We start from the raw sequence: 18,339 nt of genomic DNA on the forward strand, positions 1-18,339 counted from the left end.
ACTGACGGGCACAAAAAACGACTCACTTTGAATTTTATTAATAATATAATTAAGTAATTCATTGTCTTAGAAAATGTTTTTGATATCATGTTGTAATGACAAGTGTTATTTAAGTTATTCTTTGCCAAAGAACATCCGACAAACAAAACATTAAACACAGCAAATAAAATTTTAATTAAAAAAATAAAATAAAAGTATGTACGGTCGGTGGACAAATAAAACTGGGACACTTAAAATTTAATCTATGTAAATCAGACCATTGAATTGTCAATATATTTGTCAGTGTCTATATAATATGTCATACCAAAGTTAACCTATTTGTGATAAAGTCGTAATTAAACGATGCAAATTTGTAAATTTTGACTTATGTGATTGTCATTTTTGTCCCAGTTTTATTTGTCCATCAACTGTACATAATTTTTTAGAAAAAATTATATGTTATGAAAGTTGCCAAAATTTGAACAGCATTTTGAATTAGTATCTCGTATTGTCAAATTAAATCTTTTAACACGTAAATCAACCGACAAAAAGGTAACATGAAACTATAATAAAGAAAAATAAGCACAAATATAACTTCAAGATCATGTATTAAAGAAATCATAATGAGTCGTTTTTTGTGCCGGTCAGTATATTTCTTTGATATTTTAACTTCTGAATGTGATACTACTCTTTGAATGTTTACAATGCAATGTCTTGTTCTTTTGAAAAACCACACATTTCTCATTCATCCCAAATGTTCTGATTTATAAAAAATTTAATCCGAAAGACAACATCAGTAGCAAACAGTGTTATCAAAATAGTTACACATAATTATAATTTAAGAGTAATAGATAACAAGCCATGTACGTAGATGTACCTAGAACGTTAGTGTGTTAACACACTCAAGCAACAAATATGCTAGGTCCAATATTTTTATCTAGTCACCTTTAAATGACCGAGTTTCTTTCTTCAGTTTTTTTTTAATTGCAGAGGTGAAAACGACGAAAAAGAAGGGAAGAGTTCAAATTAGACAAATTTTATTTTGAGTCTCTTTCAATGTTTTTTTAAACAAAATAAACTAAAAACACCTTTTGTAAATTATTAACGACTTCTTGCAAAAATATTCTATAAAAAATAAACCAATGGGATCATTCTGAAATCTTAAAAAAATATAGAAATCTTGAAATAGCGAATATACACGGAAACCTTCCAAAATTCAATACTTAGTAAAAAAAAAGGAGAATTTAGCAAAAGTCTGCAACATCAAAAGAGCTATTTGTGCAATAAGTTAGGGAATGTAATTTTTTCCGTATTGGCATGGGATTTTTTATCGAGGCGGCAGCCAAAATTTCCTACGAACTGCACACATTATTTTTTCTACTGGAGTTTGGAAAATAAATTAAATTTGGATATTTTTAATATTCTATTAATTATTCCAGGAATCATGATTGTTCTGCTTTCGTTACTATAGAGAAACAATTTCGTTTACAAAAAAATAAAGTTTGTGAAGGCGTTTAAGTTGTTCGCTCGAGTAAATTACGGAAATTCTATTAAAATGTCTGATATAAGTGAGTCCTTTGAAATTGAAGAATATGCAAAACATGCCGAATACCTGAAAAGTAACAGTGCACGAATATTGAATAACGTTTTCCGTATTAGTTTAAGCACTTAAAACTCTTAAAAAACATTAATTAGTTGTAAATTCTGAGGTTAACTTTGACAGATTTCAAGTTATGTATCTTATGAAACGATCAAAATTGAACTTTTAGTATTGAAATATTATTTCCGCCCTTGTTAGGAAATACTCCACTTTTCCTAACGCAAATTAGTATTCGAATGTTGGTTTTCCAAACTCTAGTAGAAAAAATATGATATATCACACGAAAAGATTCAGAATAGTAGAAACATATCTTGAATGCAAGACGATAACTTTTTTTGTACTGCAATTGGTTAAGAGGATAAACTCTATTTGGTAATTGTTCACTTTAACTACTTCTGGAATTTTCGCGTTTTTTCTGGCTAGACAGCCTCAGGGCGTCCTCCTAGATCGTGTCCCACCATTCAAACCTTGTGCAAATGCCTTTTTTTTTCTCTCTTGTTGTGTTTCAAGGTCGCGTTAAGGTCGCGCCAAGTCTTAGTATAACTAAAGGGTAAGGAAAATTTTCATTTGCACAAGGTTTGACTAGTGGGAAACGATGTAGGAGGACGTCCTGAGGCTGTTTAGCCAGAAAAAACGCGAAAATTCCAGAAGTAGTTAAAGTGAACAATTACCCTCTATTTAAATAAAAACAATTTTTATTTTCCATTTGTTGGCTAACATTTGCTATGGCATCCGGGGTAGGTAAAGTCCTCGTCGAAAAATAGTCAATTTTGACTTAAATCGTAAATCATTCTACAATAGGAGAGAAAATACCATAAATACATAATTCCATTATACCCTCTAATTTTATTGCCCCTTTGTTGTGTAGTACCGACTCAAGGAAGGACAAACATCTGGTAAACTGACAACCCCTCCTTATTTATGGAATTATTTATGGTAGTTATAAGACAATTTTCTCTCCTAAAATGATTTAGGTACAATTTAAGCTAAAATTGACTATTTTTCGACGAGGATTTTACATACTGTTGGCCTCCCAGTCCATTTCTTATGTTCTATAGTCTTTGTATCTTCGTAAGGAATTCTGACTTAAGCCCTAAATAAACCGAACAAAGACCCTACTTAAAGAAATGTATTGTCTTATTGTGCCTGTCAATCACTAGACGGTCTCCGACAAATATTTTGAGTGAAGCTTTCAATATGTCACTAAATAAAGAAATTTGGGATAAACATTATTAGTTCGGCGAATCAAAAAACGATACAAAGAGTAATACAAAAATGTGAATATCTAACGTGAGAGCATTTGCGGAAAAACGGAAAAAAAAACTACTCTACCAGAGATGTAAACTCAATACTAGAACGACGAATGGAAGGGTATTTTTTTCCAGCCAACAATTGTATTCAGATGATCCAGATGTGCGATCTTTGATGATTTAAAAAAGAAGGAAAGTATTTGATGTGACGTTATAAGAAAACACGTGGTGTAATGTTACGAGCCATATTTTTTAAAGAGTCTGCAACGTGTACATGCTGCCAGTCCTACATAACGACTCGTCAAATCATTTGTTTGAAGAATAATTATGTTGAAGTTGTTGAAGAAAAGGATAGTCTTTGTCTTGACTTGTACATAATCGAAAACTTATGGAATTGGCTAACGGGGATGGTTATGTTGATAGGCAACAGATACAAATTGTAGAAAATCTAACTACAACCATTAAAATTCATGAAACAAAATACTGGAGAATTTTTACTAAAGCCCTCATCAATTTTAAGATTGACAATTAGTTATCGCACTTATACATTTTATGAAAAAAATGTACTAAAAAACCATAAACCTGAAAGAATCACTTTGACTAACACAATTTTAAAAGGTCATCCTGAAAGGCACCTCGTTACAAAAAATCATTGTTGAGGTCAGTCAGTTGTGGAGGATAAATATTTTTTAATGTTGATTTGACAATTTATAAAAAGTGAAATGTATACATTTTTTTTTCTTTAGACAACCAAATACGGTTTCCTTTCATATTTTGAATAAAAGTTGATCTAAGAACTTTTTTCTTAAAACCTGAATAATCTGAAAGACATTGTACTGTCCTACTGGGGCACCATCCATATTAAGCCTAACGACTCATCCTTTTCTAAAACACACAGCATTTGTTTTATTATATTGCATACATGTTATATTCTTAAAGTTAAAAAAAAATCATACGGCTAATTAACTAATAAAAAAAAATTTTCAAACAAAAATCGCAACAATTTTATTTATTTTTTTGTAAATTATAAATACAGGGTGTATTAAAAATGACCCATAATATTTATGTCACGCGAATCTACGTTGAATACCAAACAAAAAATTCTAATTCGAATTTGGTTCTTAACGAATAGTTTTTAAATTATGTATTATCATTATCAAAAATGACATTAATGATAATCCTTGTTACTTTTTGACTTTACTCAAGTTCGAAAAATCACTCTAGCTTAGTTGCAATGTTGCATTAGCTTCAAAATGTATGTACAGCAGACTGCATTTTTAAAAATGAAATTACAAATAAACCGATAATCAAAATGGTAAAATTAGTGCTGGAATCTTTATTTTACTTGTTGAATTATGTCTCACTGATGCTATTTAAATGATTTCTCCATAACAATCGAAGCAAATTTTCAAATTTGACTGTTAATAACAACTCCATAAGCAGAGGGATAACAGTAAAATGGTACTAGAGTTTTTTGCTTGTATTTCAATATAAAATCATGTGATGTAAATCCAGGGTTATTCTAAATGATTGTAGTCGAAGTAGGCGTGAAAACTGAAAGTAAAATTTATAGTTGCCGCTCCACATAAAAAACATCAAAATGATGTGAATAAGTGAGTACACACAATTCACACACGGGAGTTAAATTGGGTGCAAAACAACTCAATAGTTTTAAAATTGGTTGCAAAACAACTCAATACTTCAGGATTCAATCGTTAATTTAACAAAAATAAATAAAATTCTCATCACCGCACTTTTCACCTAAAAAATGAGTGACAGCGACAAAATTGACAGTTCACATGAAAGCGGCAAAAATCTCATACCTAACATGGGCATGGCCTACTTCGACTAGAATCATTCAGAATAACCCTGTATTATGTGCCATTTTTAATACACCCCTGTATATATTTAATATGCATTGTGGTGTTACACAAAAAATATTGTGCGTATTGTATACTTATTATTAAAAATAATTAAATTAGTATTGCTTTGGATTTGAGAGTACGTTATGTATGTATTACAATTCTTGTTCAATTACAGTTTACCAATTTGGCAACATTTGCATAGTGAGCTCAGTAAAGTTCCATACTCACTATTACTTTTTATCAAATAAAACAGTTGCAATAAAGCCTCACAACAAAGTGTGCTCAAGTTATAGATTCATAACTCCAATTTAAATCTCTGATACATCAGTTCGGGTCTTGGGAGCTAGTTATAAATTTTGAATTATGGCCTTGGATTACTTTATTGACTTTAAACCACTATAATGGGATCTTTTATTGTCCGTCAATCGTAAAACTCGTTCCGTAAGTTTTAATTTTTCAGGAACACTTTTCGGTCGTATATGGCAACACCCGGTAACAATTATTTAAATCGGTATTTATTATTATTAGAATCAAATGGCAGATTAATTTTTCCTACGTTAAAACTTCACAATTCTGCCCTATCAGACCACATTAAAAACCGTACCCTCGCTTATTAAATTTACGACTTCCTCCCCGAAACCTCTCAGCCATGACTCACGTCTTATAACCGAATAAAAAAGGGGTGACAGGAAACCCCAATTACGTAAGGAAATACCCCTTGACTCACGGCCTTCTAGACAACAACAAACATGAGCACAACGGTGTTGTCAGTTGTAATTTTTAGGTTATTTCATCTTGAAATTTATACGACTGTGGCTTTTGCTGCTACGAAACCGGGGTGAAACACCACTTAAAATACCAGAACTCACCCGTCGAACTCTTTTTTTAATAATCCTTTCGGCGGCATAAACATGGTCACCGAGTTCCATTGTTATGGCTGGAGATACTATAAACAAACGTTGCAAGGTTCACTGTTTACGTCGCATAAATGTCCACAATGCTAAACCACACACTCGACTGCCGTTTTATCAACATTTTCCGGAGAAAAACAACACCGCGTTTTCTCTTAAAAAATACTAAATTTGCGTCCGCAACACGACCAGTTCACATCACATTTGTTCTCGGGGAATTTACTGTCGTTGGGTTGGATGCCATGCGTCGTAACAGCGTAGCACTACCTCAGACGTAAAACTGTTTTTGGGAGAATTGTTACTACGAACATCCTAATTCACAACTGAAAAACCGTATGGAAGTTATTTTTTATATAAATGTGGCGTTTAAAGACACTTGAAAAGATGTCCGTTGTCCGTGGTTTTAATCACTTCGCGTCGTGACCCGCCACCCCTTGATTCATTCATTATGGACTCGTCTAACCATAGAAAAGCGGTTTTCGAAATCTGTTGGCTGCTCGCACATTTAAACTTAGCATCACCACCAAAAAAAATTCTTTACGTATCCCAGTTCAAAGAACATGTCAAAGCGTGGTGAACAGATCCGCTTTTGATGGTATAAATTTATTACGTTACATAACAGTTTTTTTTTTCACCTAGTATTCCTCAGGTGTTGGTGTCGATTTTTTTGTAAATCTACGTATATTCAACAACGTTATTCTATGGTAGTTAATTTTGCATTTTAATAAACACTAATAAAATACCAATAGCTTGAAATGACAATAACAATATGATTGAATTTAAAAAATATTTTTAATAGGAGTATTACATTTACTCATTTTCTATTGTATCAAATTTTATCACTAATGAATAATAATAAAAAATATATTCGGCTTAAATGTCGCGTTACCGAAAACAAAAACAAATATTTTTTTGACAAACATTTTTCTGATTGTAGTTTTGTTGAAATATTGAATTTATTTCACACAGATTTTACAAGGCTTTTTTTTATTTATCACTAATTATAAAAAAAAAGTGGCAAATGTTTACGTTTTTTAAATATTATTTTAGCCAAGTTTTGCAGTGTTTTCTTTAATGTCACCAATTCTAGGTGAATGATTTATATTTCTCAATAAATTATCAATGGAAAAAACTTTTTTTTTATTATAACTGAATCATAATCTCTGTTTTTGACACTAAAATGCGTGCAAAATCGACCCTTTAAAGCACTAAAGCTTTAAAGTCGCTTAGGTAACAACAAATTCACCTACATTTATCTATAAATTGTGTATGAATGTGTATTCATACACAATTTATAGCAACGAAACAACAACAATTGACCATGTCCATATCAACGATTAATGACACAGATTACTTCGGAAAAGGTATTTTGGTATTTCAATTATCAATTTACTTTTTTCGTTATACTTTTCAGATTGTAGTGCAGGTATAATAAAAAATTAACAAATACAATAATAAATCGAAAATGTTTGCATTGTAAATCAAAAATGTTATGTAATTAAGTACTTACCTATGTTACCAATACAATTAGATACTAATTGAATAAAAAATAGTGATAATACACGTTTATAAGGGCCTTTAAAGCACTTGCGACGTTAAAAGTTAAACTCGTCACGCGTGTTTAAAGGCTTCCTTATCCTTATAAACAATTACTATTCTTGAACAGGAATGGATATTGGTTCCACATTTTCAATCTACATAATACAGAGTGATCAACAAGAAACCAAATCGAGAGTGCTACCTCATCTTTTGTTTTATCGAAACGTATTTCTAAACTGAATCAGCCACTTTTATTTACTTGCTGTGCACTCGTTTTGTTGGTTGCCTACCTCTCAAAAATCTATTATTAATTGCCTTTATAAATTTTTTGTAATTTATGAATAATGGATTTAAAAGCAAGTTATTATTAATTATTATTTATTATTGATTAATGAAAAAACACACAGTTACATAAAATTGGTTCATAAAGCACGTAATCTTTGGTTACAAAATTTTAAAAAGAATTATTTTTCACAATTCTGTTTTGTTGCTTTCTGTAAGAAAAATACAAAAGTTATTATTCGCCTAATTTGTGGTTGATTGCGAACTTACTCGTATTTTTTCTACCAGTCAATTCAAATTACTCCAAGGACAAAAAAAATTTTTCACAAAAACTGCTCGAAATGTTCTCCATTGTGGTCCAAACAGAGTCGAACTCGTCTCTTCATATTTTCAAACACATTTCTTAAGCACTCAGGTGAAATGGATTGACAAAATTCAGTTATGGCGATCTTCAGTGTATCCAAATCATCAGTGTGGTTCCTGAAAACAGAATTTTTGAGATGGCCAAAGAAAAAATAATCTAGCGGTGAAAGATCTGGTGATCTCGGAGGCCATCGATCAACGCTGATTATTCTGCTATAAAAATATTGATCAAGATAATTAAGAGTAGCACGAGAAGTATGTGCGGGAGTACCATCCTGTTGAAACATTCCACGTTGCAGTTCCTCATCATCTAGTTGATTTATAAATTCTTCTAAAATAGCTCGATATCTTTCTGAATTTATAGTGTCTTCAAAAAATATGGGTCCTATTAAATCAACTAGTGAGATATAAAATCAAAATAATACGATAATTCATGCCTATTAAACGCCTTCGAGAAATTGCTACCCAAATTCCAATTTTTTGTGGATGTAAACCACGTTGCACATATTCGTGGGGATTTTCACTTGACCATATTCTTTGATTTTGCGAATTTACGTATCCACCCAAGTCAATCCAGCCTTCATCACTAAAAAATGTTAAATCTAGTATCTCATCATTCATATTTTGTTCAAACCATCGACAATAATCCATCCGTTTGGGATAATCTGGGGGTTTTATTTCTTGCAACACACGAATTTTATAGGGAAACAAATTAATATCCTTCTTCAAAATTTTGTGACAAGTGCCGTAACTCAAATTAACTTGCTGCCTTAAACGTCTTATGGAAGTTGAGGGATGTTGTTCTACAATTTGTCGAACATTTTGCACCACTTCTGGAATTCGAACAAGGGGCCGACCTGACTTCTTTTTAATTATGGATCCTGATTCCCTAAAATTAGGCACTATAATTTTAATACACTGATAAATTTGTTGGTAATCAATATCCATCCGGTTCGGATATCTGGCTTGAAATTCTTCAACGCAAGGGGTTATGAAGTAAGTCCAGTCTCCATTTTCTTGTTTCTCCCCGTTTCGAAAATAACATTCTAATAAAAATGCTTTCTCTTCAATGGTAAAACCCATTTTACCACTTATTCTGGGATAATTCTGGCTTACAATAACAGCAAACGTCTGAGAACTTTGCCGAAATCGAAGAGTTGTTTTCAAGGTGAACAACAAGAAACCGTTAATTTAAAATTCATGTTTAGATGACATTTCACCGCAAAATCTCCGTACCAGTGGCGTCGCGTTTGGCAATAAAGCTGGTAATTTACCAATTCTTACAAATGTAAAATATTGCTCTTGTTTATTTTATAAATTATCTCCATTATCAGATAATAATAATACAATGCACAATTATAATTCTAACATCTAAAATTCATGAGGTATGATTTATTATAAAGTGGCGTTTGAGACCACAAATTGTCTACGGCCATGCTTTGACCGCTTATTTGCGTATGATTCTGCTACGACGTGACCGATAATTTGCAACGCTTGCTCTGATTTGGATTCTTGTTGATCACTCTGTATGTATAATTTAAGTTATGGTTGAACTTGTACTCCAATGTAAACTTGGTTGCATAACCACAAGCATTAAAAATGTATTCTTTCAAATTGAAACAATAATCATTTATCAAGTTGTGAATTGAATTGAATGTTCGAAATGTCTGCCTTCAAATTCCAAACACAAACTCTATTCGGTTCATATTTTCATTTTTAGGTATCCGTTTTTGGAGCATACTTTACTTAGGTACAGTGGCCTGCAAAAAAGTTAGCCATCATTTAAATGTCAGTGTCATTATAGTTATTTAATAAACTAGTTTGTTAATGAAGGTGATTAATAATCGAAATTTAATAGTTGAGATTATTAATCGCCCATTAACAAACGAGTTGATTACAAAAATTTTTCGTTGACCGCAAACTTTTTTTTTGTAACAAAATTTCAAATTAAAGCCAAATCAAAACCAATTTCATCTTTTTCGATAAAGATGAGATCTTATAAAATACCTTCATCCTTTTTTTTTCCTCAGGGTAGGCCATTTTTAAATTTTTCAACACTTTCTATTCCATTTTCCACAAAGAGTGTCAGAAGACGTTCATTTACATTCAATTTCACGTAAAAATCACGGTTGCTAAGAAAACCTAGTTACCTTTGAAAAATATGACATGCGAATTATAACCAAAAAGGTCGGCTTTTAAAAAAGTAAATTCGTAATTGCGCAATTATGGAGCTATAAAATATAGAAAACCCTGCTGCACTACCTGCTGCAGTGTTGGGGTAAGTGCATACAATGCATGTTCGAGGTTGTTCATACTTTAAGCTCATCAAAATGGTTGCCTAAGTGTTCAATAATACAATGATAATATTGTAATTTCAATTTGGTTGTAGGTCGTAAAATTTTATTGGAAATGATGAGCGATTAACGGGCACAATGGTTGGGTTTGAAAAGGTTGGGTAGCGGCGCGTGCCGTTTGCCGTACAATGCAAATATACCAAATGTACAATACAACTCTGCTTAAAATATTACCTGCTAGTGGTAAACTAGGATTTATAAGCCCCGCAAGATCTTTAACTTAAAGTACCATAAAATTTAGGACCTACAACCAAATTGAAAACACAGTACTTCAGTACCGTGAGATCGAAAAATAGATAGGTCAGGTCATATGCATTATAGGAGATGTGAACATGATTTTTCCCTGAGGTTGACGTGGTTATAAACCGAGGGGAAAAACATGGATATCTCCCTTGGTGCATACAATATTTTATTTTTTAGTCTATACTTTCTTAAAAACATTTTGTAGGGAAGATTACGTGAATATATAGTTACTACAGTTTCGTTCTCATTAGTTTGTTGTAAACAATGGGGAGGGCGAAAAAATTTGAAATATCCCAAGGGAGTTATGAGTTGTTTTTCATAATGTGTGTGTATCATGGAGGTAGTATTAACTATGACGAAAAGAAACAATATCGTGTAACTACCAAATAAAAAAAAATAGAGTTGGCTGTGACCAAGAATTTCAGTTGGTAATTCGTTAAAATTTCAATTAGCATATGTCAGTCTTAAAAGTTAGGTTAGTGATTTTGAGAACGTTGAAATCTTGATTTTCATAAACGTGTGCATTATGTGTGACCTGTCGGTTGTAAAAGAATCATGAGGAGCTCCAATCGTATTTACGAACTAGAATAAATGTTCGAAATGTCTGCCTTCAGCTTATAAACACAAACTTTATTCATCATTCATTGGACATCAATTAAATTGCAGTTATCAGTAATTACTTGCATTAATTCGGGAATTGTACCAGGCCTGTGTTTAATCACGTTGTTTTTCAGATATGGAAAAACAAAATAATCAAGGCAAGTTGTTGATAAGTGCCTTGAAAGTCCGGAATGATAGTTACTATTGTAATTAATGACATCTGATGACATTTGAATTAAATTTTTACGTGCTGCCATGGCCATCTCGATTTTTTTTATTTTCGATCGCACGGTACTTCTAGGTAGCGGTAATTCTCAGGTTACAGCGTTGTCTTTTTTATATTTTCAGATTGCGTATATTTCCTAAATAGACGGTCAGAATTTTTTAAAAATATTTTTATTTCATACTGTCCGATTACATTATCAATTTGAGTCCGGTAGGTGAGTTATAATCAGAGCCGGAAAGTGTCGCTAAGCAACACCTACCGGACTGTTTTATTTTTATAAATCGAATCTGACATCGAAAAGTGCAAAAGTCAAAAAATAGTCAATGTAAAAAACAATAGCAACGGCCGTTGCCACAGGAAAAATGGTGATGCGATTTTCACAATATAATGTGATTTTTTAGTTTTTGAGGTGCAGAACAGACTTCCAGTATGAAATAAAATACATTACGATACACTTCCGGTAGTGTACTCGTTTAGACATTTTGACTCGGCTCCTAACGTCGCCTCGTCCATAATGTCTAACTCGTATTGTTACAAGTAACCTACCTCTAACCTACCGCTCCGGATTTAACTATTCCAGTATACTCTACCACATCCCTAAATGACGTAGGTACCTACCTTCAAGGAAATGCGGTACTCTTGGGACACTTGTATAAAAAGTAACTGATGGAGTGCTGTAGCTGGAATCATCACAGATCAAGAAACAAAGGCAATTCTTCGATGTATACTTTAAAAACATAAACACCGTCACGCGAATATTTCTTAATTGTTAATTTTTTTTTTCTTACATGCAAAATAACTTTCTTGGACCTAGAATGATGCAAATGTAAAAGAACATTTAAAGTGTTTTTTTTTTATTTTTACTCATTGTAACATACAGTGAATATAATAAAAAATATGCATATTCTGATGGTTATTTTTTTTAATATTATAAATCTACTTATCATAGTTATATAAAAATATAATTATTAATACAACATGCTTTACAAATACATACTTTAAAAACAGTAATTTGATTATCACAATACAGCAGTAACAGTAATTAATATCAATTTTACCTATATACAGTGAGCGGCAAAAGTATGGAATAAATTCCTTAAAAATTAAACAACATTTTTTTCAAAAAAATCTTTGGACAGGTCAATTTTAGTTTATAAAAATACATGTTTTAGTACCAAAGAAAGTTCCAAGCGGTCATTTGTTTTCTTGTCTTTCCGAAAATCGCTTTGCGTACTCTCTGGACACCGCAGCTGCATTCCCATATATCTGCGAGCTCGTTATTTTCGTACTGATAACCCATTCCGACTAATTAGATGACAACTCTGACAGTATTTTTGATTAACAGATTAACGTCCATGCTCATTTATTTTTTTTGTCAATTCTAATTTATAAATTATAACAAATCAGAGCAAATTTGAGCAAGACCGGTTCAAAAATTTCAAAATAATTAACTTATTGTATCTTCATTTCCGTACACATTTTACTAAGGTGATTGTGACTAACAGGTACTCTTTAGAACAACGCATACTATCACATGTTAAAAGAAACGCCTCGACTTCGAAAATATCCTGTATGTATATATAGTTTTCCCATTTATAATTTGGTTTTATGGCAGTACAATTGTAATTATTAGGGGCTGGGGTTGTGGTTTTGGCAATAGACGTGAAGATATTGTAGAATAGTCAGACAACAGACAACGGACCTTCTTTTACAGTCCTAGGATTTATGGCGGTAGTTGCCTATTGTCGGGGTCTCTGACAACAGGGCTGGTAGTAAAACCAAATTATAAATGGGAAAACTATACCTATGTATACAGGGTAGGTATATTAAAATGGCTCATAATATTTATGTCACACGAATCTACGTTGAATACCAAACAAAAAATTGTAATTTAAATTTGTTTAATGATAATAATAATAATTAAACATTAATGACAATCCTTGTTACTTTCTGACTTTAGTAAAGTTTGAAAAATCACTCTAGGTTAGAATCATGTGATGTAAATATTATGAGTAATTTTTAATACACCTGAATATATTGTTCATATAGGTACCCGGGTTCATTACTATCCGTTCACTCCTTTTACAGACCATTTAGATGTAATTACAGTAACTTTTAAACATTCAAAAATATCGAATGTCCCTGCATATAAAGTTGCCAACTATATAAAGCAGAAACTACCAAACGGAGCTCTATCAACCGTAATTTTCATCTAGAGCTCTATTTCCTGCTTGTTCACGGAATTGATCATTTTTTCTACTTCCATCGTCGAACATAGCGTAGATGTTAAAAATAATGTGTGTTTTCTCAAAGAATCAGTCTCTTTTGACAAGTAATTCAAGTATTGAGGAAGCATATTTTCCGGTGTATGAAACAAGAGACTGGAAAGCGATCTTAATGAATATTTGCAATAATCGTCAACACAATAACCTAATAAACAAGAAACAACTTTCCAGCTTTTGGTGTTTTTATAAAACTGCCCTAACGAACACCTCAAATTATGTAATTCCAATTGGGACTTGTTCGTTAGGTTAAATTTCGTTTTTAACGGTTTATATAAATTTGCGAAAGCTGCATAATTCTCAGGTTTCATTAGGACGGATAATGACTCTACACAGTTTGTATTTTGTTTATCATCGTTTAATTTAGCTAGACATTTTTCAATCCACTGTTCATCTAATTGTAAATGACCCAATTTTTTGACTAGGTGCCACAATCGAAATTCACTGCGAGAGTTACGCGTAACAAGCAACTGAAAAAACTGATCAAGATGATCGAGTACGGTGAGAGGTTCGTGAATCAAAAACCATCTGAGATCGGTTAAATTTCCTAAATACACGAAATCCTCCCAATATCTCGTTAGATATTTTTCTCTAAAAGCATTCTCTTTGGTAGTAAAAATTTCATCTCTGAATGCTCTCTGAACACAAGAATAAGTATGATAATACTTCGACTCGAGATTTTCAATAACATAATCAAAAGTTTCAACTAATACTGGGAAATCATAAAAACATATTCTAAAATTTTTGTGCCGCTTATTCCATTCGTTAATTTCATCGATTAATCTACAGTTAAAATCTAGATTATACCCGTCAGAAGTGAAGTGTGCTACGTTATGTATAGTATTGAGTAAAAAATATTTTTCGAAAGTCTTATCATATCGAGTCCATCTGGGAAATTCAGAATGTGCTGTAAAATAGTCTACCATCAGTTCATGGATGGACTGGTTCTGCTTATACAAAAATTCCAAGTAGGATAATTTTTGATGAGCAGATATTCCCGCATTACGACTTGCAAGAAAGAGTGTTTGTGTGCTGCGAAGAGTTAAATTGCGGCATTTTAAAATGTCAGTCGTTACTAATGTAATCAGATAATTCCACATATTCTCGTTAAAGTGTTTAAAACCAAAAAGATTTTCTATTTTATCTATAAACAGCAAGTGGACATTCGATTTATATTTTCTACGACGAAGACAGTAATATTTTATGACAGACCGTAAAGCATCAATATCTTTATTAATGTAACAGGTTTCTACTAAATGTTCTACTAATTTACACCTTTCGGACATATCTGATGTCAAGCGTATTTTTTCTTTAATAAGAGGGATGGAATCTTTGGTTGTAAGATATTTAATAAACTTGTCATTCCCTCTGTCGATTTCAATTTTCGCTAAAACTGCTCTTTCTTCATTATTTGCAACAAGATCCAAAAGAGTTTCACTAATAAATCCTGGGCAATGAGCATAACTTACGTTGTAGTGGTCTGGAATGATTTTAAAATAAAGACTATAATGATATCTTTTAGGGAAATACTGTAACAACCAGTTTACGTCTTGGTATTTTTCAAAATTTTCTGGAAGAGCATTACGTAAAAATTCTACAGAATCTTTTCCTAGTTTTCTAATAACCGCTTTTAAATTTAAATATTTAAATTCGGTTGGATGCTTAATTACGTCACCTCTCCTTGCTGCTACAAATTTTTTCGTTGCTCTTCGGCCAAACTTGTGCCCAATGTTATATTTTTCGATCAAGTAATTGTGTAAATTGCGATCTTCAGTAAAAATAAATTTTACAAATTTTTTGTAAGCCCTCTCTGCAAGAGAGTATTTGGAATGTGTAAAATAAAAGTCGATTAAGTCACAATCCTTTCCATGCAGAATTCGTAACTCTGTTGAAGTTAAGTTAATCGAGTATTCAGCTAAAAGTTGTCTTATTTTATTGGGGCTGCAACCAGTTAGAAATTTCAACGCAATAAATATTCCGTAACGTGTCGCAACGGCATCAAATATATTGTCAAATTGTTCGCAAAACAAATATTTACTCAACTTTCTCAACACTTTCATACGAACTGAAAACGACATCCTGGGGAGTATGTCATTTACCAGTTCATCGCTTCCCATTTCGTTGAAATATTCTTTAAAAAACCAAATTTGTTTGACAATCTTACTAACAAATATGGCGTTTCCTTCTTGAAGCAGTTGAAATAGTTGTTGTGTTCTTCGGAAGTAGATCAAAAACTCTAACTTTAATAAACTCTCCAAATAAGTTATTGGCTTCAGGTTTGTCGAAATTGAATCCAACACTGCTGCGTTGTCCTCAAGGAAGGCACTTTCGTGTAGGAGTGTGAAAAAATTTTTTCGTCTCTGTGCAAGAGTCACTCCTTCAAGGGAGTGAAACTTCTGAAGAAAACTCTCAACAAGTTGGTTCATGGTCTGGAAATACATTTTATACTTATTCAAAATTAAAATTACCTAATGGCGCCAAAAAATCGCATAATTCTTTCTGAAGAGTTGTCTTCTGTTTTAGGTAATTTATTACATACCTTGTGTACGCAGACTGACCAAGAAACAGGAATAAAATAAAACTCTCTGTTAGCAGGTGGATTAAGAAAAATGTTGTAACACGGTATCACAGATATTTGCCGATGTTGGGTCGAACATTCTTCAATACACACTTAATCACGAACCAGAGATTTCTACTTGAATCGAAAGGTGTGTTGTTAAAATAATATCGATTCAAAACTTAACAACTATTGACTTGTTCGGGGTCTCACAATACTGATCTTGAAGCTAACTCGTAAATGAGAGATAACTACGACTACCCCGACTGGTGAGATGAAAAAGAGGGATTCAAAAGCAACCAAGAGAAACGAGCGCTTACTATTAGCGCAGAATGTGGAGGTATTAGTAATACAAATGTTGCGGCTATGACTAATTCCTCCAAAAGGTTGTGCAACATGAAGCAAAAATAACAGAAAATATTGAACCGTAGTAATTGGCATACTGATATAAAAATAATCATTTCAAGTGACAGTTCGATTTCGTCGAAAACGATAGAAAACATTAACTGGTATTTTTCATGATGCATGCTTTATTATGTAGTAGAAAACAACAACGCTTAACACATTAGGTATCAAATTTGGCACAAATATTACTTATTTTTTTCTGGCAAATGTACCTAGAATTTATAAATAGATACCTAGGTAGGTACTAATTTTTTCATGGTAAATAAAAATGTGAAATCTTTTGTTTTATATACCATACCTACATGTGAAGACAACATAGTCTACGCATTGTTATAAAAGTGTGTGAGTATACAGTGAGTTTTTTTTAAGACTGGCCATAGGGTTTTACATGCTAATTTTTCAACCCCCTGTTAACTTTTGTTCCGATGAAAATATTCAAACCATTTTTGGAACAAATTTGGAAGATTTTTTAAACTATCGGATAGATTACAATTCAATATCTCAAACCGTCGAAAAAGTTGTGAAAAAAATATTTTTTAGCGCGCCGAAAGCGTCCAAAATTGGAGATCGTCAGGTGCTGGTTGAGCCGACAATGGCGCTACTCTGGCGACCGCTCGACGTACTACTATTTCGGCGCCCTAAAAAATATTTTTTCACAACTTTTTCGACAGTTTAGGATATTAAATTGTAATCTATCCGATAGTTTAAAAAATCATCCAACTTTGTTCCAAAAATGGTTTGGATATTTTTATCGGAACAAAAGTTAACAGGGGGTTGAAAAATTAGCATGAAAAAACTCACTGTATACTCATTGTATTTTTTGGTAATTAAGAATAAAGCACCTATAATCAACCAGTGTTGGACTCTTGGTTGTATTGAATTGTTAAAGAAATTCTTCAGTATTTTATACATGTTTCAAAATGTTGAACTGCAAACAAGATTGTAATATAGAATAAATGATCACATTTTACCAATTCCCTTTTGTAGATTATTGTCATGTTAAAAAATACCTAAAGTCCATTCACGGTGGATCTTCCTCTCAAGGTCAAATAATTAAATTTTTTGGCTCTGTAATTATATGTTTTGTAAATAGTGACATGCAGGTAAACACCGTTCACGTTAGATTGAGCATTGCTAAATCGCACCATGTTGATTAGCTGCATATCACTATTTACAAAACATAATTACAGAGCCAAAAAATTTAATTATTTGACCTTGAGAGGAAAATCCAACGTGAATGGACTTTATTTGTTAACTTCGTCGGAGGCAAATGAAATGAGTGTTGATGTCCGGACATCTATGGTTTTTACCAAGGAGTAAGGTTTTTACACTTTGGTTTTTACTAGTGATGGATAAATGACCGGTCATTTATTTTTGGTCAAAGTTGACCGGTTCTTGATCGGTCAATTACCAGTCATTATTGGTCAAAAAGTAGGAACCAGTTAAACATCACAAAATGATTCTTTCAATGTCAAGGATTATTTTAATACCAAATAATGGTTCTAAATTCAATTTTTTATAAGATTTATTGATCGATAAATTATTGTTCTAAAATTGTGTAGGTAAGTGAGGTTAAGTTTGAATTGTTTGAAGTTATACTTTGTTTTTTCTTTAACATATTTGCTTGAATTTGAACTTTTTGTTAATTTAAAACGCTTTAAAACTTTCAACACAACTCTGTGTGTGTATTTTCAGTTTTTTAGTTTCTTTTAAAATACTTAAACATTCGTTTAGAATTTAAAAAAGTAGGTAAATATTTTATGAAAATAAAAATATATTGTATGTCATGTTAAGAACACACAAAAACGATTGAAAAACAAAAACCACTTCTTCCTAATAGGTAAAAAGCTTAATCGTTTTCCACAATGATCTTTATTGAAGTT

At 32.1% G+C, this 18,339-nt stretch overlaps 2 protein-coding genes and 1 long non-coding RNA gene across 6 annotated transcripts in view; all 3 read right to left on the reverse strand.

Moving 5' to 3' along the window:
- Pc (chromodomain protein polycomb) overlaps nucleotides 1-6,058 on the reverse strand; it is a 16,740-nt gene extending 10,682 nt beyond the window's left edge. Inside the window, exon 1 of one of the 2 annotated variants that reach the window (XM_069043502.1) lies at nucleotides 5,564-6,058. Coding sequence is in view for 1 of the 2 variants with exons in the window: in XM_069043501.1 (XP_068899602.1) it covers nucleotides 5,564-5,623 (60 nt within the window). In the remaining variant the exon portion in view is untranslated. The remainder of the gene's footprint in view (nucleotides 1-5,563) is intronic. The other variant, XM_069043501.1, reaches the window with a different exon arrangement.
- A 1,447-nt stretch (nucleotides 6,059-7,505) lies between these two features.
- LOC138126746 (histone-lysine N-methyltransferase SETMAR-like) lies at nucleotides 7,506-9,258 on the reverse strand. 3 transcript variants are annotated; one of them, XM_069042522.1, is made up of 4 exons: nucleotides 8,227-9,245; nucleotides 8,061-8,174; nucleotides 7,697-7,906; nucleotides 7,506-7,638 (listed from the first exon to the last, which is right to left on the reverse strand). In XM_069042522.1, exons 1-3 carry the CDS (start codon nucleotides 8,870-8,872, stop codon nucleotides 7,878-7,880), a joined length of 789 nt encoding a protein of 262 aa, XP_068898623.1. In that variant the 5' UTR covers nucleotides 8,873-9,245; the 3' UTR covers nucleotides 7,506-7,638; nucleotides 7,697-7,877. The 3 variants fall into 3 exon arrangements, with proteins under 3 accessions (XP_068898623.1, XP_068898624.1, XP_068898621.1); XM_069042523.1 differs by having other exon boundaries at nucleotides 7,697-8,002; nucleotides 8,227-9,244; XM_069042520.1 differs by having other exon boundaries at nucleotides 7,697-8,174; nucleotides 8,227-9,258.
- A 3,333-nt stretch (nucleotides 9,259-12,591) lies between these two features.
- LOC138126472 (uncharacterized) lies at nucleotides 12,592-17,254 on the reverse strand. Its single transcript, XR_011157843.1, has 2 exons — nucleotides 16,034-17,254; nucleotides 12,592-15,923 (listed from the first exon to the last, which is right to left on the reverse strand). It is a non-coding gene; the product is annotated as an uncharacterized lncRNA (long non-coding RNA).
- Nucleotides 17,255-18,339: the final 1,085 nt, after the last annotated feature.

This window comes from Tenebrio molitor, chromosome 3 (assembly GCF_963966145.1).
Source record: "Tenebrio molitor chromosome 3, icTenMoli1.1, whole genome shotgun sequence".
NCBI lineage: Eukaryota > Metazoa > Arthropoda > Insecta > Coleoptera > Tenebrionidae > Tenebrio > Tenebrio molitor.